The 26,340-nt window shown below is 42.2% G+C and overlaps 1 protein-coding gene across 3 annotated transcripts in view; it reads left to right on the top strand.

Moving 5' to 3' along the window:
• Positions 1-26,340, top strand: part of tns3 (tensin 3) — a 374,519-nt gene that overhangs the window by 303,984 nt on the left and 44,195 nt on the right. For all 3 annotated transcript variants that reach the window (XM_078418541.1, XM_078418534.1, XM_078418548.1), the window contains 3 exons: positions 21,513-21,682; positions 25,038-25,161; positions 25,384-25,473. In XM_078418541.1, the coding sequence (XP_078274667.1) occupies positions 21,513-21,682; positions 25,038-25,161; positions 25,384-25,473 (384 nt within the window). The remainder of the gene's footprint in view (positions 1-21,512; positions 21,683-25,037; positions 25,162-25,383; positions 25,474-26,340) is intronic.

The following is a 26,340-nucleotide window of genomic DNA, read 5'->3' as shown; positions in this document are numbered from 1 at the left end:
TTGTCTCCAGAACGCTTAGATTTGTTTGCTTTGGGTGGTTTCTCTGGGTCGGGTTACTCCCTCCCCCAAAGGTGAAAATGAAAAGGATGATTTATTTAAACTTTCAGTTTTATGCAGTTAATAGATTATTTGCATTTCCTTTTCAATATGAGAAGATTGAAGTTTCATGCAAGCATATATTCCAATTTAACACTCCCTAATTCATCATCGGTTCATAATAAACTGCAATGCGAAAGGTTTGCTTAATTATCATCTGTGCCCCAAATGATTTCTGTAAATATATACTGACTCTATAGTCTGAAACGCTTAAATGATTCCAATGTTTTTGTCAAATGACAATAACGGGAATAGGACACAGGTTTAAGGTGAGGGGGAAAGATTTAATTTGAACCTGAGGAGCAACTATTTTACACAAAGAGTGGAACGAGCTGAGGCAGGTACTATCACAACGTTTTAATACATTTGGACTGGTACATAGAAAGGATAGGTTTAGAGGGATATGGGCCAAACGCAGGCAGGTGGGACTCATGTATATCGTGGACAAGTTGGGCCGAGGGGCCTGCTTCCATGATGAATGACTCTATTGTGTATAGGTATAAATGTGGCTGGAGAGGAACATGGAAAGACATTACAACAGGTCAACCACTAAACACCTTGCTGTTGTCCTCCAGAATATTGGCTACTTGGAAGCTGGTGAAAGGCCACCAAACTAGGAGAACCTGATAACTGGTCAGTGAAATTATCCCAAGCAAGCAGTGGATTTCTCTATCTTGAAATCCACATTGGGCGGCATGGTGGCACAGCGGTAGAGTTGCTGCCTTATAGTGAATGCAGCGCCGGAGACCCGGGTTCGATCCCGATTACGGGTACTGTCTATAAGGAGTTTGTACGTTCTCCCCGTGACCTGCGTGGGTTTTCTCCGAGATCTTCGGTTTCCTCCCACACTCCAAAGACGTACAGGTATGTAGGTTAATTGGCTGGGTAAATGTAAAAATCGTCCCGAGTGGGTATAAGATACTGTTGATGTGTGGGGATCGCTGGTCAGCACGAACCCGGTTGGCCGAAAGGGCCTCTTTCCGCGCCGTATCTCTAAAGAAATCCGTGTCTGGTTCCAAGTTATTGAACTGGAGTGTAAATTTGAGATGGTCTCGCATCTAGGGAGGGGGGGGAGGGGAGAGAGCAGGATGTGATGCGGGACAGTTTGCTGCCGAACTTGGTCATACCTTGAACCCAACCATGGGATCAGAATGGGACTCGAGTGACCAGTGATGTACAAAGAGGTGAACATGTCGAGTAAGGAATGAGGATATACTGTCACTGCTCATATTCAACAGGCAGAGGAAACCAAAGGGGGACGGAGGACAGTGTTTATACAAGAAATACAAGAAATAAATATTCTCTGTATTTACCGAGGAGAAAGACAGTAGGACGGAGGAAATTGGAGCAGTCACTGGAAGTGTCATGAGAGCAGTCAGGATTACCATCGAGGAAGTACTGAAGGTACTGTCGTGTTTGAAGGTAGCCAAATCTCCGGGGCCTGATCAGATATATCCGAGGACATTGTGGGTAACGAGAGAGGAAATTGTGGGAGCCCTGGTTGAAACTTATGAGTCGTCCTTAAGTACAGGAGAGGTGCCAGAGGATTGGAGGGTGGCAAATGTTGTGACTCTTCAAGAAGGGCTGCAGGGAAAATGCTGGGAACTATAGTCCAGTGAGCTTAACATCTGTAGTTGGTAAGTTACTGGAGAGTATTCTGAGGGATAGGATATACAGGCATTTGGATGGGCAAGGGCTGATTAGGGACAGCATGGTTTTGTACATGGGTGGTCGTGTTTCACAAATCTGATTTTTTTGAAGACGTGAACAAAAAGGTTGATGAGGGCAGAGCTGTAGATGCTGTGTACATGGACTTTATTAAGGCGTTCGACAAGGTGCCGCAAGGTAGGCTGCTCTGGAAGGTTAGATCTCATGGGATCCAAGGAGGATAGCTGAATGGATAGCAATTTGGCCCCATGGAAGGAATCAGAGAGTGATGGTGGAAGGTTGCTTCTCGGAATGGAGGCCTGTGACTAGTGGTGCACCACAGGGTTCAGTGCAGGGCCCGTTACTGTTTGCCATCTACATCAATGATTTGGATGAGAACATACAGGGCAAGATTAGCGAGTTTGCTGATGATACAAAAGTTAGTGGTTTTGCAGATAGTGAAGATGGTTGTGAACAATTGCAGCAGGATCTGGATCGATTGGCCAGGGGGGCCGAGGAATGGTTGATGGAATTTGATACAGAAAAATGTGAGGTGTGGCATTTTGGGATGTCGAACAAGGGCAGGATCTACACAGTAAATGGTAGGCCTCTGGGTAGTGTTGTGGAGCAGAGGGATCTAGGATTACAGGTGAAAAGTTCCTTGAAGATTAAGTCGCAGGTAGGTAAGGTGGTCAAAAAGGCTTTTGGCACTTTGGCCTTCATCAGTCAGAGTATTGAGTATAGACGTTGGGAGGTCATGTTGCAGTTGTATAAGAAGTTGGTGAGATTGCATTTAGAATATTATGTTCAGTTCTGGGCACCATGTTATAGGAAAGATATTGTCAAGCTTGAAAGGGTTCAGAAAAGATTTACGAGGATGGTGCCAGGATTAGAGGGTGTGAGCTATAGGGAGAGGGTGAGTAGGCTGGGTCTCTATTCCATGGAGCATAGGAGGATGAGGGGAGATCTTATAGAGGTATACAAAATCATGAGAGGAATAGATCGGGTAGAAGCACAGAGTCTTTTACCCAGAGTAGGGGAATCGAGGACCAGAGGACATAGGTTCAAGGTGAAGGGGAAAAGATTTAATAGGAATCCGAGGGGTAACTTTTTCACACAGAGGGTGGTGGGTGTATGGAACAAGCTGCCAGAGTTTGAGGCGGAGACTATCCCATCGTTTAAGATACAGTTGGACAGGTACATGGATAGGACAGGTTTGGAGGGTTATGGACCAAGCGCAGGCAAGTGAGACTAGGGTTGCTGGGACATTGTTGGCCGGTGTTGGCGAGTTGGGCCGAAGGGCCTGTTTCCTCACTGTATCAATCTATGACTTTTTTTGTAGAAAATATGAGAGGAAACAACAGGAAATGGAGAGATGTTGGGCAAGGTTACTGATTGTGGATGATAAGCAATGATCACAATGAATGGCGGTGCTGGCTCGAAGGACCGAATGGCCTCCTCCTGCACCTATTTTCTATGTTAAAACAGAGTGTACAAGTTCTTTAAAACTATTTAGGCTTATTATTGCCACGTGCTGAAGTACAGTGAAAATTATTTTGCTCGCTATTTATTCAGATCAGATAATACTATGCATGAATACAATCAAGTCAAACCCAAGCTCAATGGGCAGAACACAGGGGAAGATACAGAGTTCAGAATATTGTTTTCAGCGTTATAAACCATCAGTTCCAAGTACAAGAAAAGAGAGATCTGGGGCTCTTTGTGCATGGTCCATTTAAAGTGCCAGAGTTTCTTAAAAAAAGTTTACAAAAAACATACAAAAAATGTTTTCCAAGATTGTAGGACCAATAAATGCCTACACCTTTAATCAGATATACTTGGAAATGGCAGGCATTCTGCCAATTTTTTTCTAACCAATTAACATTATAGGTGGGTAAAGTGCTAACGATTTCCTGCTACTCGTGTTTGGATCTGAGCTTTATGAATGGAGACATTGGGTACATGATTAAGGAAGTCGGGAAGAACCTTTAGAAAGCACTGGTTGGGCCACAATTGGCATATTGCACCAGATTGTATTCGCTACATGTTGGGAAAGATGGAAGGCTTTGGTGAGGATGCAGAAGCGATTTGCTGAAATAATTCCAAACATATACACAAAAGTTTGTGTATGGAATTAAATAGTAGATCAGCTGTGATCTTAAAACAGAGAATGCTGGAAGCACACAGCAGGGCTGGCAGCATCTGTGGAAAGAAAAACAATTACCATATCAGATCAAAGATGCTTCTTCGGAACTCATGTTGATTTGTGAAATAGGCTCAAGGAGTTAAGTGGCCTGTTCTCATTCCCATGTACATGTGACCTTGGAGTTATCTCAGTAAAGATAGACAGATTGTTAATTTCATGGGATCTCTATTTTCCTCTGCACAGGCAAAAATTTGCCAATCAAAATAATTATTCAGGATCTGTCTGATTTTTATTTTTTTTGCCAGTTTTTGCACTATTTCTTTTTCGTTTTCATCCTATCATTGAAATTGTTAATTCCTTGATAAAGCAGGTAATGGATGTCCTCCAGCAGCTGAGTAATCTTATATGTGTGGTAATTGGCTATTCCAACACTGCAAATTCAAGACACTTCAGGTTTTTTTGTACTCATCTGAACTCATAACAACTTGTACCAAAAATGTGCACGTTTGTAGGTTAATTGGCTTCTTTAAATTCCCCCTGGACATAATTAGTGTACGGGTGATTACTGGTAGATGCAGACGGTGGGCCAAAAGACCCGTTTCCACCCTGTAACTTTAAATTAAACTAAACCAGACTAATCAGTCTCATAAGTATAAGAAAATAACTGCAGATGCTGGTACAAATCGATTTATTCACAAAATGCTGGAGTAACTCAGCAGGTCAGGCAGCATCTCGGGAGAGAAGGAATGGGTGACGTTTCGGGTCGAGACCCTTCTTCAGACTGATGTCGGGGGTGGGACAAAGGAAGGATATAGGTGGAGACAGGAAGATAGAGGGAGATCTGGGAAGGAGGAGGGGAAGGGAGGGACAGAGGAGCTATCTGAAGTTGGAGAAGTCAACGTTCATACCACCGGGCCGCAAACTGCCCAGGCGAAATATGAGGTGCTGCTCCTCCAATTTCCGGCGGGCCTCACTATGGCACTAATCAGTCTCTATGTAATGGTCAAGAGTTCTCACCTTTTAAAAAAAATTATTATTCACTCCTTTTTGGCTATTTTACTTGTAGGCAGTCATCTGAGTTTAATGCAGATAGCTAATGGGGACATCTTGATAAAACTACACATCTGGGCAAAATACACATAGAACTTGAACAATTTTGACTGCTAACTCATCAGAGAGGCCAATTTCCAGTTCTCTTCCAATCAAGAGTATCAGGAAGTCAATGGCATTCCAGATATAATTTTCCAGCCAATAAAGTTAATTGGCTGGAGACAACTGGCAGAATGCCTGCCGTTTCCAGGTATATCTAATTATAGGTGTGAGCTCTTGTATGGTATAGACTTGGAAAACGACCCTCAAACCTCATGCAGGAACTTGAATTAAGGATCACAAAAAGACTGGTTGTGAGATACTTTACAAAAATGAGCCGTATTTTGGACTGGCTTCTGATCAATCTCCTCTCATGTACATATACAATGTATTTTAACATACATTTTGATTTGATTGTTAGCAAGTTAAGGCAGTCTCTTATTTCAAGCTTTGAAATGAATTATTGAAGGTTTTCTCCAAAAAACATCAGTGAAATGTTCAATAACATGTGCAGTATCAAATGGGTAAACTGAAAATGTTGTTAAATATTGGTGCAAAGCTTACTATTAGTGGCCTTGGCACTAGTTTGAAAACGCATACCTCCAGATTCAGGGACAGTTTCTTCTCAGCTGTTATTGGGCAACTGAATCATTGTATCGCTAACTAGAGAATGGTCCTGTCTTACATCTACCTCATTGGAGACCCTCGAACTATCTTTGATCGGACTCTACTGGAGTTTATCTTGCACTGAATGTTATTCCCTTTATTCTGTGTCTGTACACTCTGGATGGCTTGATTGTAATCGTGTGTAGTCTTTCCACTGACTGGAGGCCAAGCAACAAGAAAGCTTTTCACTGTACCTCAGTACACATGACAATAACCTAAACTAAGAAAAACATTTTAATGTTTTTATATATGGCTTTCAGGAAGTGGATAAACAAGATAGCGTAGCTGAAAATGTTTCCATTAATGCAACCCCTAGAAGGTTCAGCTGCTTCAGAAAAAGAATATAATGAATATGACACGCTTATGGATGGACAAACTGCTGCATTTAACGTACGGTCTATGGTAATGGGCAATGAATAATGATCTATAGAAAGAAGGAGTACAAAGACAAGTACACTGTGTTCTTGATTTCGAATATACAATTCTGTGATATTTTTCCAAAATCCACAGCCTTCAATGGTCTCAAATTAAAATTATGCAGCAGACCATCATTCCAGAATTTAAGATGTATACTGTAGACTACAGTAATATCTTGTTATAAATTTGATGCAAATTTGGCGTGATTCTTCCTAAATTTAGTTAGTCTTTCTGAAGTGCACTGTCCACCTAATACTATATGACCAAAAATTATTGTGCTGTCTCCTTTGAATCCTTAAAACAAACTAGAAAACAAATAAAACTGCAGACGATGGAATCTGAAGCAAAAATGCAGGAAGAACTTAATTACTCGGCTTTGAAAAGTGCAAACTCTCCACTCTTTCCCAAATTCTGAAGAAGGGTCGCTGACCCCAAAGCTTTACTTTGTTTCTCATTTCACAGAAGCTGCATATATGGCTGTTCTTCCAGCATTTTTGCTTGTATTTCTGGAAAAAATGAAAATATTACTGCTCAATTATAAAGGAATGCTCCCTAGACTTGTAAATATATAATCATGTTCTACGTACAAAAGCTGTTGGAACTTTTGCGTAACCATAGACTTTCTTGGGATACTGAGATTTTAAATTAAGGCTGGTCTGGGAGATGTACACAAGCATAATAAAGAATTGTTCTCTGATCAGATCATGGAAAAAGTAGAGATATTAACATTAGAATAATGAAAGCATAAACACTCCTCAAGCTAAATGTACATTCTTAACTGTTTACAAGATTATTTTAGCTTCAACAACTTCATTGCCATTCTGTACCTATATTTAACTATTTCATCTGAAGCTATAAATCACTTTCTATGGCACTGATTTATGATTTCACCATAATATATCAATTAAATAAATGGTTTTCGCTTCATCGAAAAATTTGAATTTGATTGAAAAATAATGTTTTCTATGTTATTCTATTTCGTAGGCAGATGCTCTTCTCAATAAATTTTGCCGCCACATGTTTAATCTAGAGAGAGAATGATTTTTTAAATATATATCCTTGTGTGTATCATGCTACACATGCTTGAAAATAAATGTAAACCAGAAATATATTTTTCAGCTTTTTCTACATCTCTGACCTGTTTGTATGTTCATATCTGCTCATTGCTTTTTTTTTGGCTCCAGTCATTCCTGTCTTGTTATTTCTCTCTCTGACCTCTGTTTGAACATGGCAACAAGACTGCTCTTGTCAAAATTGCTGAGAGGTATTTTTGATTGGACCCGTGGAGTATTATTCCCTATTGACTGATTTGATTACTAATGCTCTGCAATGCCAAAACTCCATTCTTCTCTATTTCTCCAAAGTTATTTTGATTCATCCCACTTAGCTGCAAATCTCCCTCTGCCCCCATATAGTTGGCCCAGCTCTGCAGTTGTGTTTTTTCCTGACATCTTTATATCACTTTCATCCTTGACTCCTCACTGCATTCCTTCTTGTGTTATTCTTTCTCTTAGGCAGGTGTTCTCCTCAATGGTCTTATCTACAAAGACTGTTTACTTCTCTGTCACTCCACTGGCATTACGTATAACCATACAAATTTCCTCCAGGTTTTAACGTGTGCAAGAATAAATAATGTTGTCTCGCTCCTGTACCATTCACTTCCCAGCTCTTTCTTCAGCTTGAAGCCAGCCACGCAGATTCTATGTGTCCAATCTGACCATGAGGACAGTGGCAAATCCTTTTCCACCGTTATGTCCATGTACTTTTGCCTGCACATCCACTCCCACCTCCAATTATCCACAAATCTTGCCAATTTCTTCATTTCTTCCCCAAAAAAAGAATAACCCACGTGACTTCTCCATGCCCCTGCAGCCTCCTGCTAAACCCCACCATGTGCTGTTGTCCACAGCATGAAACATCACTCCCTACTCATCCCACTACTCCTCAACACTTCTCTGAAGAAGGGTCTCGACATGAAACGTCACCCATTCCTTCTCTCCAGAGATGCTGCCTGCCCCGCTGAGTTTGCTCAGCATTTTGAGTATACCTTTGATTTAAACCAGCATCTGCAGTTCCTTCCAACACAATTTCAGAGACCTTGTCATCAAATTGCCAATCTCACTTGAAAGACCAGAGAATTTTCAGTTGGTGAACAACGATTATAATTCAGTTACAAATGAAGTTAGGTTACACTGATATTACTTTGAGTTTAATTTTATGCTAAAGCTGAATGATAAAATTAATGACTCGCGCTAAAGAAAATATAATCTGTACAATTATCTACTAAAGAATAAAGCAGCTATAATTTAGTATCAGGATGTTGCTACATTTTGCCACATTTACTTTTATACCTAATGTAACATGTTAGAAGTTGTGTTGTTTATGTTGTAAATCAGATTTTTTTATTGATGGTCAGAGTATCAAAATGTTAATTGCTATGAATAAGATATTGAATTGAATAGTCACAGTGAAATTCTTTGCTTGCCTACCCAAGGTATGCAAATAGTCGCCCATAAAAGGCGCTTACAAGGTTACAAATTCCCCTTTTGTTTCCCCCCCCCCTCCTCCTCCTCCTCCTCCTCCTCCTCCTCCTCCTCCTCCTCCTCCTCCTCCTCCTCCTCCTCATCCTCATCCTCATCCTCATCCTCATCCTCATCCTCATCCTCATCCTCATCCTCATCCTCATCCTCATCCTCCTCCTCCTCCTCCTTACGGTGGTCAATAGACAATAGACAATAGGTGCAGGAGTAGGCCATTCAGCCCTTCGAGCCAGCACCGCCATTCAATGCGATCATGGCTGATCACTCTCAATCAGTACCCCGTTCCTGCCTTCTCCCCATACCCCCTCACTCCGCTATCCTTAAGAGCTCTATCCAGCTCTCTCTTGAAAGCATCCAACGAACTGGCCTCCACTGCCTTCTGAGGCAGAGAATTCCACACCTCCACCACCCTCTGACTGAAAAAGTTCTTCCTCATCTCCGTTCTAAATGGCCTACCCCTTATTCTTAAACTGTGGCCCCTTGTTCTGGACTCCCCCAACATTGGGAACATGTTATCTGCCTCTAATGTGTCCAATCCCCTAATTATCTCATATGTTTCAATAAGATCCCCCCTCATCCTTCTAAATTCCAGTGTATACAAGCCCAATCGCTCCAGCCTTTCAACATACGACAGTCCCGCCATTCCGGGAATTAACCTAGTGAACCTACGCTGCACGCCCTCCATAGCAAGAATATCCTTCCTCAAATTTGGAGACCAAAACTGCACACAGTACTCCAGGTGCGGTCTCACCAGGGCCCGGTACAACTGTAGAAGGACCTCTTTGCTCCTTTGGTCCCCCCAGGCTGTGTCCTCCTTTGTTCCTTCCCTCAGCAGTGGCGTCCTTACTCCAGGTGGTCCGCTGTCGGACAGCGTGCCCATCGACCACCACACCAACCTCTCCACTATCGCTGCTGGGACCTCCCCGTGGCGCCGACACAGGCCCCAGCCGCATGACTCCGTCAACTGGCAGCGCGCGGGCTCCGACCTCGGCCACGGGCTCTGCCAACCCAGGCTCCGTCAGCCACTGGCTTCGGTCGCGAGGAGTGGCCAGGGTACGACTCGTCCTTGATTATGCTGGCAACCTTGCCAAGGCAGCGTGATGTGTAAATGGAGTCAATGGAAGGGAGATTGGTTAGTGTGATGGAGTGGACTGCATCCACAATTCTCTGCAATTTCTTGCTGTCTTGGATGGAGCTGTACCTGAACCAAGCTGTGATGCATCCTGATAAAATGCTTTCCATGGTGCATCTGTAGAAGTCGGTGAGAGTTATTGGGGACATGCCTAACTTCGTAAGCTTTCTAAGGAAGTAGAGTCATTGCTGTGCTTTCTTGGCAATTGCTTCAATATGGGTGGTCCAGGAGATGTCGCTGGTGATATTTACTCCTAGGCATTTGAAGCTTTCAACCATCTCTACTTCAACGCCGTCAATGAAATTCGGGGTATGGGCTTTGCTTCCTGGAGTGGATCATTATCTCCTTTGGCTTGCTGACAATGAGAGAGGTTGTTGTCTCAACACCAGATCACAAGGTTCTCAACCTCCTTCTTGTACTCCGTCATTATTTGATATGCGCCCCACAATGGTGGTGTTGTTTGCAGATTTGTAAATTCAATTAGGTTTGTCCATGGCTGCACAGTCGTGGATGTACAAGGAGTAAAAAAAGGGGGCTGAGAACGCATCCTTGCGGAGCACCTGTATGGAAGATTGGGGATTGTCGTAGAGGAATAAAATTCCAAAAGCTGAAATATGATGTAGAATTCAATAGTTGACAGTCTTAAATTTGAATGGAAAGCAATATTGTTTATGTGAAGAAAAAAAATGATAGTGATTATTTATTTCTAAAGTTGCTTTACCGAAGATTTGAAAGAAAATTAAAAGAACTACTTTGAATTGAATGAATATCTCGTGGCTTTCACTTTCCATATAATCATCTTTTCCAAACTTGGAAGACGTGACCACTCTGAATTTAAGATTAAAAGTCAATTGGGTGGATCTGGAGAATTGAGCTTTGCTGATCTTTGCTGAAAGAAGCACAACAGTAGTCTATCCTCTCATTAGCAAATATGTGCTCAAGCAATTGAGGACTTGGCAACAAGTTCAGGTTGAGTGTTGATCACTCAACCTGACGCACTGCAGTTTGTCTTGATGTTTGATGAAATGCAGAATGCTCTACTGGACCATGCATGTCAGGTTAACCTTTGTGTTTACAATGTCCTGAACCTTCAATAGAATATAAGTGATGTCGCTTTTGATCATACCCCACCCCATAGTGTGAATGTCACCTGCCAAACTTTCAGCATTACTACATTGGAGAGAAGGAGAGAAGGAGGGACTCTGCTAATTTATTTTAAAGATGCAAGTCAAATCGCATACTCAAAATAATATAGTCAGAAAGTTAAACAGCATGGAATCGGGCCCAGTTGGTACCTGCCGAAGGTGCCTTCCTATGTTAGTCCCTTGGTGTAAGAGAAACACTTGAAAAATGCATATGGATCATATTAAAGAGCACCATTCCTGTTTCTCTGACATCCGTCCATCTGCGGGAGATGATGGTGCGGCTTGGCATTGTCCTGCTTTGAGAGGGGGATTTTTCATCTGTTGTTACATTTTCTTGTGTGACTGACCAGGCCTATCCATGACAGGCAGATCTTTCCACAGGTGAGGTCGTCTCTGGTCATTGTTCTGGGGAGTCCGTGGCTGCTGTCTTTGACCATATTGCGGCGTTGGTGCCTGTGCTCCAGGGTCTTGAACCACACGCTGTCGTGATGTTTCATGCCTGCCTGGAGGTCCTTCCTCCACCTGCCACGGTCCTCAGCAGCCAGTTCCCCGTTGTCAGTGTGGATATTGAAGCTTGTCATATCCCTTTTAATTGTGTCCTTGTAGCAGAGCTTTGGTCTCCGAGCATTGGCAACCTCCCCTAAAGCACGTCTTTGGGGATACGCCCATTGTCCATCCTGTGTAAATGTCCAACCCAGCGGAGGTGCTTCTGCTTGAGGATAGCAGGGATGCTAGGCATGTTGGTTAAAGAGAGGACAGATTTGTTGGTGATTTTGTTCTGCCAAGAAACTCCCAGGATGCGGCGAAGACAGCAAAAATGGAAGTTACCGCTCTTGGTGTTGATAGGTCGTCCAAGCTTCACTACTATAAAGTAGCGTGCTCAATAAGCAGGCTTTGTAGACTGTGACCTTGGTTTTGGTTGTGAGTTTCCTGTTCCTCCATGCCCGCTTGGTTAGTCTCCCAAAGGTAGTTGCTGCCTTTCCTATTCCTTTCCTACTGTTTAGCCTGGGGCAAAAGATCCCAATAGAGATTCACACGCATGGTGAGTGTTCCCTAATTCCAGGTCAATCAAGGTCCAGATGACACAATGCAGTCATAAAGGGCTGAGCAGGATGAGATTTGATTTGTTTTGTTAGATTTAAAATTACTAATGCTTAAATTTTTCTAATTGCCAGGGTTTTTTCCCCCCAATGCTATGGGACATATTATGAAATGCAGATTATCTATCCAGTTAGTCTGCATTCCCATTATTTGCCCCGCAGCTTTAAGCAAATACTTCCCTTTCAGATGGGAAATTCTACATGCCTATTGATGGAGTGATGAGGATGAGGCATTAGGAGCAGTAATTTTATTTTCTTTCTTAAACAAGCATGTAGCATGTGACAGATGGAAACAAGTTTCAACTCAAGTTTGCCTGAAGGGCCTGAAGGGCCTGTTTCAACTCTCTATGACTCTATAAGTGCATCCTTTGGTAAGGAACCCAAAATTCCAATAATCGGGGTGTGGCGTTATACATATGGTGTCATATCAAGACCCTATATAATTATAGTAGGAGGCCCAAATCAGTTGTTGTAAGGTTTATTTGGTTGTATGGAATCCATTTGACATTAAATCCATTTGAGATTACAGTCCAGGCTTACTGAGGTTATGCTGCTTGTCAAATGCTGGTTACGTACGTCGACATTAAAATGTACTACTTGTGGGGAAACTTCCAAATTACTCTTTGCGGATAATAACAACATTTAAAAGACATTTGAACAGATACATGGATAGGAATGGTTTAGAGCGATATGGGTGAAACGTGAGCAGCTAGGACTGGCGTAGATGGGGCATCTAGGTTGGCATGGACAAGTTTGGCCGAAAGGCCTGTTTCCATGCTGAGTGACTGACACATCACGCTACAACCGTTTTACTTTGGAGTTGCATATTTCATTGTTAATTTTTGCATGTTTCCAGTTTCACATTTCACTTGATCAGCATTAGCAATGAACAAATCTGGGCTGTAAGATCTGTAAATAGAAATACATGGTGGTCATTCTTAAACCAATTGAGGAATTACTAAGTGGGTACATTGGATGCAAACCATGTTACCATTAATAGCATAGATCCATTCAAGGAGACACGAGAAAGAGAAAGAATGTGTTAATTGGGTGGAATAAAGTAAGATTAAAAGAGACTGGTGTGGAGCATGGATACCAGTATAGACAACTTGGGTTAAATGGTTATTACTAACTATATCAACCATATTCGAGAAAAGACCCAAATTGCTGAAGTAACTCAACAGTTCAGGTGACATCTCTGGAGAATACTGGATAGGCGACATTTCGGGTCAGGACTTAAAAGCACTTTTTTTTTGGTAAACCAGCATCTGCAGTTCCGTGTGTCTACATGTTGGAGAAAAGGTTGTTCTTGTGCCATTGTTAGCAGAATATGTGAAATATGAAAGCACATTTCCCCTTTCTAAATATTCTTGGGGGTAAATCAAAATGCACTTGCATGATGATGAATCTTTTCATCCATTAGTTGGTGATGGTTATGGGAGTGATTAAGGTTAACAATGATATCAGTGATAGCTGGTTTTAGTGTCCATCACTTATTCCATTTATTTATATCTGTCCTGCAGGATCCTACGAAGTTAATCATTATTTTACAACCCAAACTAATCACAGGTTAACAGTATAATTCTATTAACAGTAAACATTGACAGGTCATCACTTAGTCTTGAAACTGTTGATTTGGACTTGACAAGCTCAAAATAATTGGCTGATGTTATACGTTGTGTAAGATTTTGCCTGCAATGATTATCTTTGTGCTTTATAGCATGATTCAGTGCAAATTATTGTGTTTTGAATAATACAATACAATACAATACAATACAATATATCTTTATTGTCATTGTACCCAGGGGTACAACGAGATTGGGAATGCGCCTCCCATACGATGCACTAATTTAGGTAATTTAGACAGCAGCAACCCAACGAAACGAACAGTTGTAACAGTTTTGGACAGGGTAAAGTGCAAGTTGATCTATGCGTTGTGGCCATCCGGCTCAGCAGGACCGGTTCATAGCAGCTATGGCCCTGGGGATGAAGCTGTTCCTGAGTCTGGAGGTGCGGGCATAGAAGGCCTTGTATCGTCTGCCCGATGGAAGGAGTTCGAACAGACTGTTGCAGGGGTGTGAAGAGTCTTTGTGGATGCTGGTGGCTTTTCTGAGGCATCGTGTGTTGTAGATGCCCTCCAAGTCTGGTAGCTGTGTTCCGATGGCCCTCTGAGCTCTATGGACTACCCGCTGTAGAGCTTTCCTTTCTGCCTCCGTGCAGCTGAGGTACCACGCAGGGATTCCATGCGTTAGGATGCTCTCTATGGTGCAGCGGTAGAAGGTCTTCAGCAGCTGTTGGGGTAGACCAGACTTTTTCAGTGTTCTTAAGTAGAACAGTCTTTGTTGTGCCTTCTTGACCAGCGCAGCAGTGTTATTGGACCATGTTAGGTCCTCCGAAATGTGAGTGCCCAGAAACTTGAAGCTGGACACTCTCTCCACACTGACCCCATTGATAGAGATCGGGGCATATTCCCCGTTATGTGACCTACGGAAGTTGATGATCAGCTCCTGCATACATGAGCTTTTAATTAATAGACTAACTTTTTCAGAGATTCTTTCTGAGAAGTCCACTGCCAAAGAACAAAATCAGTACAATAATGTGACCAATATTACGGCACACAGGATAAGCTAACCATTTCCCCTCTGTTAGCTTGATGTTGCTGGATTTCCCCTTTTGAGCTAGGTATTTGTGATTAAATCCAATCCAAAGACTTGTGTACAAGAATTTAAGATGATGTTTTGGTGTGGTACTGAGGGATTGATACATGCATGTACATGTCTTAGATTTTGCATGAGATGCATTAACACAAGGCAGTGAACATCAAGGAACTTGTAGTATTATTTTGAAGAAGAAGAAGAAGAGGGAAGTTAGGGTTCACATCATGGTCAATTATAATGCCTTAATATTGCTAAACCAAAATTGTCTGGTCATATTTTCTATGTCACAAGCACTAACCCCTCAATTAGTGAGCACGTGGGTTTTCTCCTGGTGCTCCAGTTTCCTCCCATGCTCCAAAGAAGGCTTATTGGGCGGTTAATTGGCTTTGGTAAAAATGGAAAATGGCCCCTCGTGTTTAGGATGGCACCAGTCTCCAGGGATCACTGGTCGGTGCAGACTCAATGGGCCGAGTTTCCGTGCTGTGTCTCTAAACCAAAAAATCTATACTAATGTTCTTTCTCTGACAAATCGACAACCTTTTAAAATGATTTGCCCTTAAAAGGAAATGCCCTTATTTACCTGATGTCTTGTGATTTTTTAATTTAACGTTTTGCATTTGGGTTAATCTTTCACAGCATCCGATATTCACCTTTTCCAGACATTTACATGTTCTGGGTCAGAAATCTCAGACATGCGGTGATGTCTGTGGAACTGTGGTGTGGGTTTAATGGACACGTCAGCCATTGATCATTGGCCAATAAAAATGTTATTGTTTAAATTTATTTGTATCTTCGGCCCTGTTCCTTTACGTTATTTTAATTATAGCCTTCAGGCAAGATTGTTTCTCTATACACATCACAAAGCTCACTTGAATAGTTTTTTTTGCACAATTCCCTTCAGCGCCTCTCCATCTGGAATATAGCTGCCTGCATTTCAACATTGCTTCACAATGGTCCTTTCTTGGTTATGGTGGACATTAAAGTTGTTCATTGTCACATATTTCATAAAGGAGCTGCTGAACAGCAACTCGGATTGAATGCTTTTACTGCAGTCCTTCTGGTGAAGGTACTCCCACTGTTCGTTTGAGGGGTGAGGGCAGAGGTTGAAAGCTCTGTAATTTAGATCCAGTCACAACAAAGGACCGGTGACAAACATTCAAATCATAATGGTGTGTGATTAGGAGGGGAACATTACAGGTGGTTGTGTTGCATGCTCCTGTGGCTCTTAGAGTCAGAGAGTTTTATAGCACCGAAAAGGCTCTTTGACTCAACTCCCCCACTGCTGTCCAGCACCTGAACCTATCACCTCTTTCACACCCCCTACCCGGAGGTGCTGCCACGTAGTCATACTCTTAACTCTACCTCATTCAGTTATTCCGTTATTGAACTTTAGTATTTTGTTTTGCACTACTTGAGATTGCACTATAATTTTTGCACCTGTCTGCTGTTTTGCATTTGTTGTTGGGCGTTATTGTTGTATCTATCGTTACCTTACTCTGTTTCCGCTGTGACCTTCATGCAAGCGAGAAATTTCATTGCCCCCTCGTGTATGTGTCAATGAACCTCATTGGTGACCCTTGGACTATCCTTGTTCAGACTTTGTTGGCTTTTCCTTGCGCTAAATGTTATTGCCTTGTCATGTATCTACACTCTGTAAATGGCTCGAATGCAATCATGTATTGTCTTGCCGCTGATTGGATAGCACACAATAAAAGCTTAACACTGTACCTCGGTGCACGTGACAATAAACTAAACTGAATAAACGAAAATTAATCTGATGAAGCAGCCGAGGTAATTGCACCTTGAACTTTCCCCTGAGGATCTCTGGCAGTGTTGCTCCCGGAGGCTGGGATGATTTACTTACAACTGTAGACATCCTCCTTTCAGTGAGGCTCCTACTGCTGGATTGCTTTCTCTTTGATCTCCGTTGACCGTAGTTTTTACCAGAATAACCTGGTCAAACACTGCCTTGGTGTCAAGTGCAGTCACTCTAATCTCTGGAATTCAGCTCTTCGGTTCATATGTAGACCGAGGCTGTGGCGAGGACTGGAACCAATAGCCAAACTGAGCATTGGTGAGGAAGTGCTGCTTGATAGCATGTTGACAACAGTACCTATCATTTGACTGACGATCGTGATTAGACTGATATCAACAGCTGGATTGTACTAGTCCTGTTGTTTGTGAACAGGACGTGTCTGGGCAATGTTCCGCATTATCAGGAAGATGGCAGTGTTGAAACTTGTTCTGGAGAGTCAGTTTTCGGTATGAGTGCCGGAATGTGGTCCAGAGCTGTGACCTTTGGTGTATCCAGTGCTCAGCATTTCTTCAAATCATGTGGAATTAATTAAATCGGCTGGAGACGGGTTCTTTTGATTCAGCAATGATTTGTTTCTGCAAGATAAATGGACAGAAAAAATGCAACATAATCTCATGTTTCCATACTCTCAAAACCTCAAAGAAGAAAGATGAGATTCTGCTTATCTTTGTGTATTGACCTTAAATGCCACAATATCGTATTGTTTCAGTGTTGCCTGTCATCGACAATTAATGAATAATAAGCGGTCAATACCCGGACATCTGTGGACTGCATGTGTAATCCAAATGTGAAATGCAAAAAGCTTTTCACTGTACCTCGGTACACGTGACAACAAACCAAGCTAAACTAACTAAACCAAATTCTTCTATTGTAACTGAGCTGTAACTTTGGACTACCTTTCAGGGTGGCCAAAACATCATTCCATGACCACATCCCCAATTCAGAGGTCTCAAATAAAACTGTAAATCAAAATCGCTGGTCTAGGTTGGGATCTGCCATGGTTTTATGCTCACTGCTTCTGATTTACTGATTACCCTGAAACAAGTCCAATGGTTGACTGCACCATTTACTGCAGAAAGTTTTGATCATTGAAGTTCCTTGTCAATGGTAATGCTCTGTTTCTGAATAAATGCTCATGATCCTGGCTTCATTTAAATATGAACAATTATCATTTTAGACATTTTGTCTAGAACCAAATTGTTTGATGAATGATTGCATGATTGTTTGATGTTGGACATTACTTACTGCACTTAGATTTGAGCAAAGGATGCTGGAGAATCTCAACAGGTCAGGCAGTATCTGTGGAAGGAATGGACAGGTGACCGTTCTGGTCAGGAACTTTCTTCAGACTGGAGAAAAACCTCTTCAATGTAGGCATGCTGTTTGACAAGATATTCCAGTGGAGGAGTAAAATGAAGACACAAGAAACTGGAGATGCTGGAATCTTGAACAAAAAGCAAAATGCTGAAGGAACTCAGCAAATCAGGCTACACCTATGGGGGGAATGTGCAGATAACTTTTCTTCAGCTTCATATTTGGCCTCAACGGTGATTGCAGTTCCAAGTATTTGGCAGCAAAGCACGGTGAAAGCCATCATGTTAATTCAACTTTCATCTTTATTTCTGCAATCTACTTTCATTTGAGAAATAACAGTGTGACATTGAACTGTAATTGGCAGCTGAACTTTTTTTTTCATCTCAACCTCTTCTAGTTTCCCATCTGCTGCTCTTAATGATATCAGTTAACTTGTGCATTCTGGATCAAACTTGCGATTTTTGCTTCCATATCTATATGATATTCAGCCTGAAGTTCTTCAGTCATTCCAGTAACTTCTCAGTGTCACACTTGTGGGGAGAAGATGGGTGTTCTTGGTGGTTTTATTTGGTGCATTACCTTCAACCACCACAATCACAGTCAATGAAAATGTGAGGTGTGCTCCAAGCAAAATCTTCTGTCACAAAGGTTCACTGCAATTTTGGACGGACTTGTAGCTGGTTTGCAACTAAAAAGGGGGCCACCATCTCCTTAAGACAGAGGTAGGCTCTCCAAGTATCCAGAATGGACTGGCCTGGAATCTCCCAAAGAAAGGATGAGGATGCAATTTTAAAACTGCTTCTTTTGACTCCCTGCTTCTATTGACTCCCACTGAAAGGACATTCTGATGTGCTGGATTATGAGAAGGCCATATAGCACAGAGAAAGGCCCCTCGGCCCACAATTTCTGTGCTGAACATGTTGCCAAGATAATCTCATTTACCTGCACATGATCTGTATCCCTCCATTTCTGCTTATCCATGTTTTCGTTTTTTAGCTTTAGAGATAAAGCGTGGAAACAGGTCCTTTGGCCCACCGGGTCCGTGCCGACCAGCGATCCCCGCACATTAACACTACCCTACATACACTAGGGACAGTTTTTACATGTACCAAGCCAATTTACGTACATACCTGTACGTCTTTGGAGTGTTAATGTGACTGAATTAAGCCACTCATATCTGCATCCACCACCACCCTTGGCATTGTATTTGAGGCACCCACCACCCTCTGAGCAAACAAAACCTTGCCTTCCACATCCCCTTTAAACCTTCCTTGTCTCACCTTAAAGTTATGCCCTCTAGTCATTGATATTTCCACATGGGAGGAGGGGAACGTTCTGACATTCTACCCCATTTCCCCCATCAGTCCGCCAGCCTACCACCTACCTCACTGGTGGACTCCACATTTGTGAATCCTCGCTCGGGCAGCTAGTCACCTTGGCAATATGGTGGTAGGCTCGTGTGGAGTGATCTTCTACATCTCCACAGAATTCACCAAATGGCATGGTCCCTTCTCAGGCCCAGTGCTTCAATCTGTAACACACCGATGGACCTACCTATGTTTAACACATGCCATTCTATTCCCCTTGCAGTGCACGTTTGGTACCTGCTCTACATTTAAATTCCAGTGACACATGTTTCTGGTTTGTTTTTATGCCTCACTAGAATTTTATTACTGTTAATGAATCAGAAACATTTTTCCCATGGAAACTACTTTACCAATGTTGCAAACTGTCTGTAACTACCCTATAAAACAATTTGTTCTGCATATATTCATGGTCTGCAGTGGTCAGTACTTTTCAAAGATTGTCACTGCTCTTTCTATAATATATTTTTGTTTATTGATCTGGAAATACTACCTAACCATGACATAACTGACCCATTTACTTATCGCCATTCATTGGGGTTTTTTTTAAGACAGGATTTTAAATGTATTTTCCAAAAACACCCCATTGCAAAGATTGTTAGCAATCGATTATAGCCTGACATAATATTAATGAATATCAATACCGATTTTGTTGCGAAGGAAGGCCATCAAATTATTAACATAGTTGATATACTTGATATACTTGAAATAGTTAACAAATTAACCATTTCAAGAATCTTTGATTACTTGTATGTTTTTCTAATGGTGACACATTAACCACTGATTGTGAGAGTGCATTTTTTGTGCGTTGATGGTACGTTAAGAAAAGACTGTGGTATTTGTTCCACTTGGGTATAACCTGGTGCTGTGAGGCTCTTTCACATTTCCACACCAAACAGTGGTGATCTTTGCCATCTTTTAATTAGTTGTGGAATCACCTGTTCCTTCTGCTCCCCAGAACTGTCAGGTCTGTAACTGTGGTGCGGATTCGGGGAAACCAGAAAATGACGACACATTTCTGCCTTTGAAAGGATGTTGACAACACTGTCGGTTCCGTTTTATAATTTATTGTGTGTTTGCGGAGAGAACTTCTCGTGTGAATGTGAATTCCTCTACTTTATAGTGCATCTGTCAAAATTTCTGTTAAACACAAAATGCTGGAGTAACTCAGCGGGACAGTCAGCATCTCTGGAGAGAAGGAATGGGTGATGTTTCAGCTCGAGACCTTCTTCAGACCTGGTAGAATTTCACCAAGGATCTTAGACTGTTGATGAAACCATCGTTACATTGTTACATTTACTGATGAATGCCAATAGGGAGGGAACAGTTTTGTAGGAGGCATCCAGGAATCAATGGTTGTTTGACAAGATTGGGTTTAGAGTCAGTTATAAATGTAATTCAAGTGGTGACACTGACAAATTAAAATCGATGAGAAAGTTGCCAAATCCTCAGAATAATCCTGTGACTTAAAATGTGTGCACTTTAATTGGAAAAGAAAACAATGATATAAGGCTAAGATAGACACAAAACGTTGAAATAACTCAGCGGGACAGGCAGCATCTCTGAAGAGAAGGAATGGGTGACGTTTCGGAGTGAGACCATTCTTCAGCCTGTTGTACTAATGTGTAGCACTTATGGTTGGATGACTCATCAAGCTACAAGAGATGTGAATGGCCTCATGTTGAATGTCAACCTGTCCATATTTACATTTTTTTGCAGGGTAAAAATAGGCATTAAATTGGAGATTCATGGAACTGCAGATTCTAGAACCTTGAGCAAAACAGAAAGTGCTGGAGTAAGGCAGCATCTCTGGAAGACATGGATAGGCAACGCTCTGGTCAGGACTCTTTCAGATTGCAGAAAGGCCCTGATCCGAAATGTTGCCTATCCATGTCCTCCAGAGACACTATCTGACGTGCTGAATTACTCCAGCATCTTCTGTTTTATTCAAGGTTATGAAGTCGTTTGCTCAATTGCAGCACCATGTGAAAAGAAAATTTTAAGTGATACTAGACCAAGTGGACCTGTTGGACCCAAACCGCTACTGCATTGATGCAGCACCCTCCCCTTCCCGCTCCCCCTTCCCCCTCCCCCTCCCCTTCCCCCTCCCCTTCCCCCTCCCCTCCCCCATCTCTACCGCCCCCCTCTCTCCCTCCCCCCTCTCTCCCTCCTCTCTCCCTCCCCCCTCCCTATATGGTATAAATGAAATAATGGACATAATGGATTTTTAATACATTCAGATTTTGGGAAGAGATAAAATCCGATTGCTGGAAATCCTCGGGAGGTCTAGCACTATTTGTGACATTAATGTTTCAGGGTGGTGCCCTTAAGATTTTGGAGGGAATCATTCCAAATTAATACTGATTTTTTTTTTCATGCACAGGTCAGCAGGCGAGCGACAATCACCTAACATTGGAAAGGACAAGACAACTGAGTGTAGGACAATATGAACAAGGCGAAGCTCATCTGTTCTATGACCAGAGTGGATGGATCAAATCCTCTGACTCTTCCCATTCCAATGGAGTATTCACCTTAACTGGCCAGTCTGGAGAGGTAGGTTACACAGTCAATGAAATTAAATGCACCACGTGGAAAGATTGTACTTGGAATATTTTGTTCAGTTTTTGTCACCTTGCTGTAGGAGAGATGCTGTTATGCTGGAAAGAGTGCAGCAAAGATTTACGAGTTGTGTAGGAAAATAACTGCAGATGCTAGTACAAATCTTTGGTATCATAAAATGCTGGCGTAACTCAGCAGGTCAGGCAGCATCTTGGAGAGAAGGAATGGGTGACGTTTTGGGTCGAGACTGAATGAAGGGTCTCGACCCGAAACGTCACCCATTCCTTCTCTCCAAGATGCTGCCTGACTTGCTGAGTTACTCCAGCATTTTGTGATACCAAAGACGGGATGTTTCCAGGACCTGAGGGCCTAACCTATAGGGAAAGGTTGCGACTTTATTCTTTGGAGCACAGGAAGCTGAGGACTGATCTTACAGAGGTGTATAGAATCACAGGGTGAATCCACGGTGTCTTTTTTCCAGGGTAAGGGGAATCAAGAACTGGAGCGCATAGGCAAAGATTTAATAAGAACCTGAGGGGCAACGTTTTCACATAAATAGTGGTGGGTATATGGAAAGAGGAAGCGGTTGAGGCAGGTACACTAATAACACTAAAAGGACATTTGGATGGGTACATGGGAAAGAAAGGTTTGCAAGGATATTGGCCAAATATGGGGAAATGGGACAAGCGTGGATAGGGTATCTTGGTCAGCATGGCCAATTGGGCAGAAGGGCCTTTTTTACCTGCAGTATGATTCTATGATTCTAATTTCTTTGGACTGTATTTTAATAATAAGATGTTTATCGAATAGCTCTTATTCCACAAGCTATGTGGTCTTGGTCTATATTAGGAATTAATAGATTATGTGAAACCAGATATCCAATAATCCCAATGAATGTGAGCTAATGGTTTTTGCAGATATAATTAATCCACTTATATTGTGAACATTTTGAAGACCCAATAAGTCCCTGAAGATTTACATTTACTAGTCTCTCTCTGCAAGGACTGGATCTTTTCACTGAAAATCATCTCCATTAAACATGGGGATAAATATTTCTAACATTTGTCTTTTTAAATTTAACTGTGGTGAGGTATCTAAGTATTGGTGTTCACTGCAGATGTATTAAAATAATTTTTATATCGCTCTTAACGGCACGGTGGCGCAGGGGTAGAGTTGCTGCCTTACAGCGCTTGCAGCGCCAGAGACCCGGGTTTGATCCCGTCTGCGGGTGCTGTCTGTACAGAGTTTGTACATTTTCCCCGTGTCTGCGTGGGTTTTCTCCGAGATCTTCGGTTTCTTCCCACACTCCAAAGGCGTACAGGTTTGTCGGTTAATTGGCTTGATATAAATGTAAATTGTCCCTGCTGTGTGTAGGCTAGCGTTAATGTGCGGGGATCGCTGGTCGGCGCGGACTCGATGGGTCTAAAAAAAACAATTGCACTATTTCCTGGGGCAAATATATGGAAAGTGAAACTCCTGAAATTAATTTGAATCTTTTGCAATAGAAGCAGTAAGCCTTAGGGCTTCTTGAGCCTGCATCTTGAGCCTTAATAAAATCATGGATGATCCTTGCCCCAGTTCAAGTTCTGCTGCAGTGCCATCTGATCTCTCCTTCCCTCCTCTGCGCACCTTCACTGCTGGGTGACTGTGACCAGGAGATAGAAAACAAAACTGCTCATCAGGTTTTGTCGTCAAACTCAGCGGTACGTGAGGCAGATTTGTTGGGTGTCCTGCATGTGAAGACACCTGTGCAGTGTATATGTCAGGCTGAAGGATTTATTGGGATGCAACAGGTTAACTACGGATCAAAGTCTGAAATCGGAACAGGGTTGTGTGTCCTGGACATCCGACAGTTGATTTACAGGTTGCACTCATGTTTATGACTGAGAGCAAAGGCGTGTACACCTATCCTTTGGCTAAGACACATCCCACTATAAAGTATAGACACAAAATGCTGGAGTAAATCAGGGTATCACAAAGGGGGTCAGGTAGCATCTCTGGAGAAAAGGAATAAGTGATGTTTCGTGTCGAGACCCTTCTTCAGACTGAATGGAGTGTGAAGAAGGGTCTCAACCTGAAAGGTCTTGTCTCCCTTTTCTCCAGAGATGCTGCCTGACCCACCAAATTACTCCAGCATTTTGTGTCTATCTTTAATGGAAACCAGCATCTGCAGTTCTCTCCCACTACAAAGTGCTGGAGTAATTCAGCAAGATGGGCAGCATCTCTGGAGAGCATGGATACGTCCTATCCATGTTCTTCAGCAATCCTGCCTGACCCGCTGAGTTACTCCAGCACTTTGTGTCTTTTTTTAGAAACCAACACGTGCATTTCCTTGTTTCCACATCCATCTATGGTTGCTTGTTGAGCAAAATTAGCCTTTCGTCTAAAGGCGATTAAGTTTCATCGACAATAGATAGAGGTTGTAAACATTTCCTTGGCACTAATTTTTCATCAGCCCAGTTTGTTCTGGGCTAGTCTTATTCGGGTATAATAGAATATTCAGAATTAATTTTATAATTGAAGCTGAAAAAAGCAAACTACACTTAGTGCATAGCAGTGTCTTACTGGCCAGGCAGGAAGGGACAGAGAGGGGTCTGAATCATTTTGTTTTCTAGCTTGGAAAGCGATTTGAGATTGAGATGGACTGCAGGGGAATCAAGTGATGTGGAGAATGGGCAGGCACATGGTGTTGAGGTAAAGATTTATCATGACCAAGTGGAATGGTGCAGTAAACTCAGGGGTTTGTATACCCATGTCTGTCCTAGTTCCTAATATTCTGCTGGGTTAACAGTGGCATCGGGAAGACTGGATTTGAGCTTGTAGATTATACAATGGGAAAATTAGACAGTTTTTATGTGACTGTTAGCTGTTCACTAAATTCTTCAATGTGAATATGAAGATGTCCCACAAATGCAGAATTGGGCTTAGCCCTGTTAGTACTGTGGTACAAGAGCCTGACAACAGTGGTAAAGGCTAGTGTAACCAGTGTTCAAAAAGAGTCTTACATTGATGGACTCGCATCACAGTGAGGAGAGTGGAGGGAAAAGGGACAACATTGAGTTATAAATGTTTTTATAATGTTGTTGTACCGAAAGTGAATGTGCAGTATTTGTAAATTTAAACTGAAGAGCACTGGCTGTATATTACCATTTGGCCAAAGTACTGTTAATTGACAACGTGGAATACGAGTAATGTGCTTAAATCTTGGTGCTTAATTTCCAAGGCATGGAATTTTTAAGAAGATGCACCTTGCACATACAGAGGCAGCTGATCAATCTTGTTAATGGAGATGAGCTTGTGATTTTAATCAGTACCAATTTATTCCAAGGAATGTTCTGTTTTATTGCAGCTGAACAAAGCAGAATGTAACGTTGGCCAGGATGAGATGAACGGTGGACTGTTAATCTCTTCCTCCGTGAATGAAGTGCCACCTCCCACACCAGCATTCCCAGTCTCACCCCCAACTCCATATGGTAATGATTGCTAAGACCACATTGTACTAATAAATATTCCAAATTGTGATTTTTTTTTTTTAAATTCAAAATTTGAAGCAGATAAAATATAAGCAAACAATTGAAATTGTGATGTCCACCAATTCTGTTCTGCTCATTATTCTTCGTGCATGTAACAATATTTAATGGTCAGCATGTTTATACTTGGGGGAATAAAACCGCATGGGTTCTTTTCTGTTGCAGTCAAAGTCTCTCAGAATTATTCTGCGGTCTCTGTGTGTGGAGTTGGAGAACCGAGCAGCAGCCCTTCTGATGTCTTCAGAAATGCTCATGGTAAGGAATGTGCTCTAGGCCTGGGCTTATTAACCTCATTAAGGGGCTCCCAGAAGACTCCCCACATCATAAAGCAGTGCAGCCAAGAACTGCTTGCTATTAAACAACCTGAAGCATCTATGGGGCTCAGACATGTATCCGGAGATTTGTGTCCTGTTTTCTCGTACAAATTGGAAAGCTGCCCAAAATGTGCTTGAAGCGCAGGAAGCTGCACTCTGGCGATGGGGAGGGTAATTTTAGCCTTGGGTGATCATGGAAAGCTGATGATAGCAAATTGTCTGCAGCTTTGCCTCTGCCCATTTTTATGTCCACTGCCATGAACTTGGAATAAAATGCATGCCTTCTTTCAGTGATCGATCTGAAATCTACAGGTTTTATACATTTTCACTACTTTGTAATGTGTGGATTTACTGAACAGTGTTGAAGGTGTCTGATCCAGAACCAGCTATGCCCCCAGATAAACTCTTCCCAAGCTGAAAGTTCCCTGGATGTTTCCTAACTGCAAAAGGCAAGACAGCTTGCATCCTGCATTTGATTGCCTCCTTGGACATTAACAGCTGATAGGACCCACTGTTTGTGGTGCTTTTAAAGTTCACTTAATCAAGTTCACTTAGTTTTAATGTTCATGAAGTCAACAATACCCTTTTCACTGATGGTCAACATGAAGTGTGGTATCAGGGAACACTGGTAAACCTGGAATTAGGAAAGGTCACTAGCAGAAAGGTAGGTCATTGTGATTGTTGCAGGCTGATTGATGTAGGCTTCAGGGGATTGTTGCAGGAGATTCTCAAGATAGTGTTTTAGACTCTTAAATCTTCAATTGTGTCCTCAATGACCGTCCCTCTATTATCGGGAATGAATGCACAG

The sequence above is a fragment of the Rhinoraja longicauda genome, chromosome 2 (genome assembly GCF_053455715.1).
Source record: "Rhinoraja longicauda isolate Sanriku21f chromosome 2, sRhiLon1.1, whole genome shotgun sequence".
Lineage (NCBI taxonomy): Eukaryota > Metazoa > Chordata > Chondrichthyes > Rajiformes > Arhynchobatidae > Rhinoraja > Rhinoraja longicauda.
This window is presented reverse-complemented; position numbering and strand designations above follow the sequence as displayed.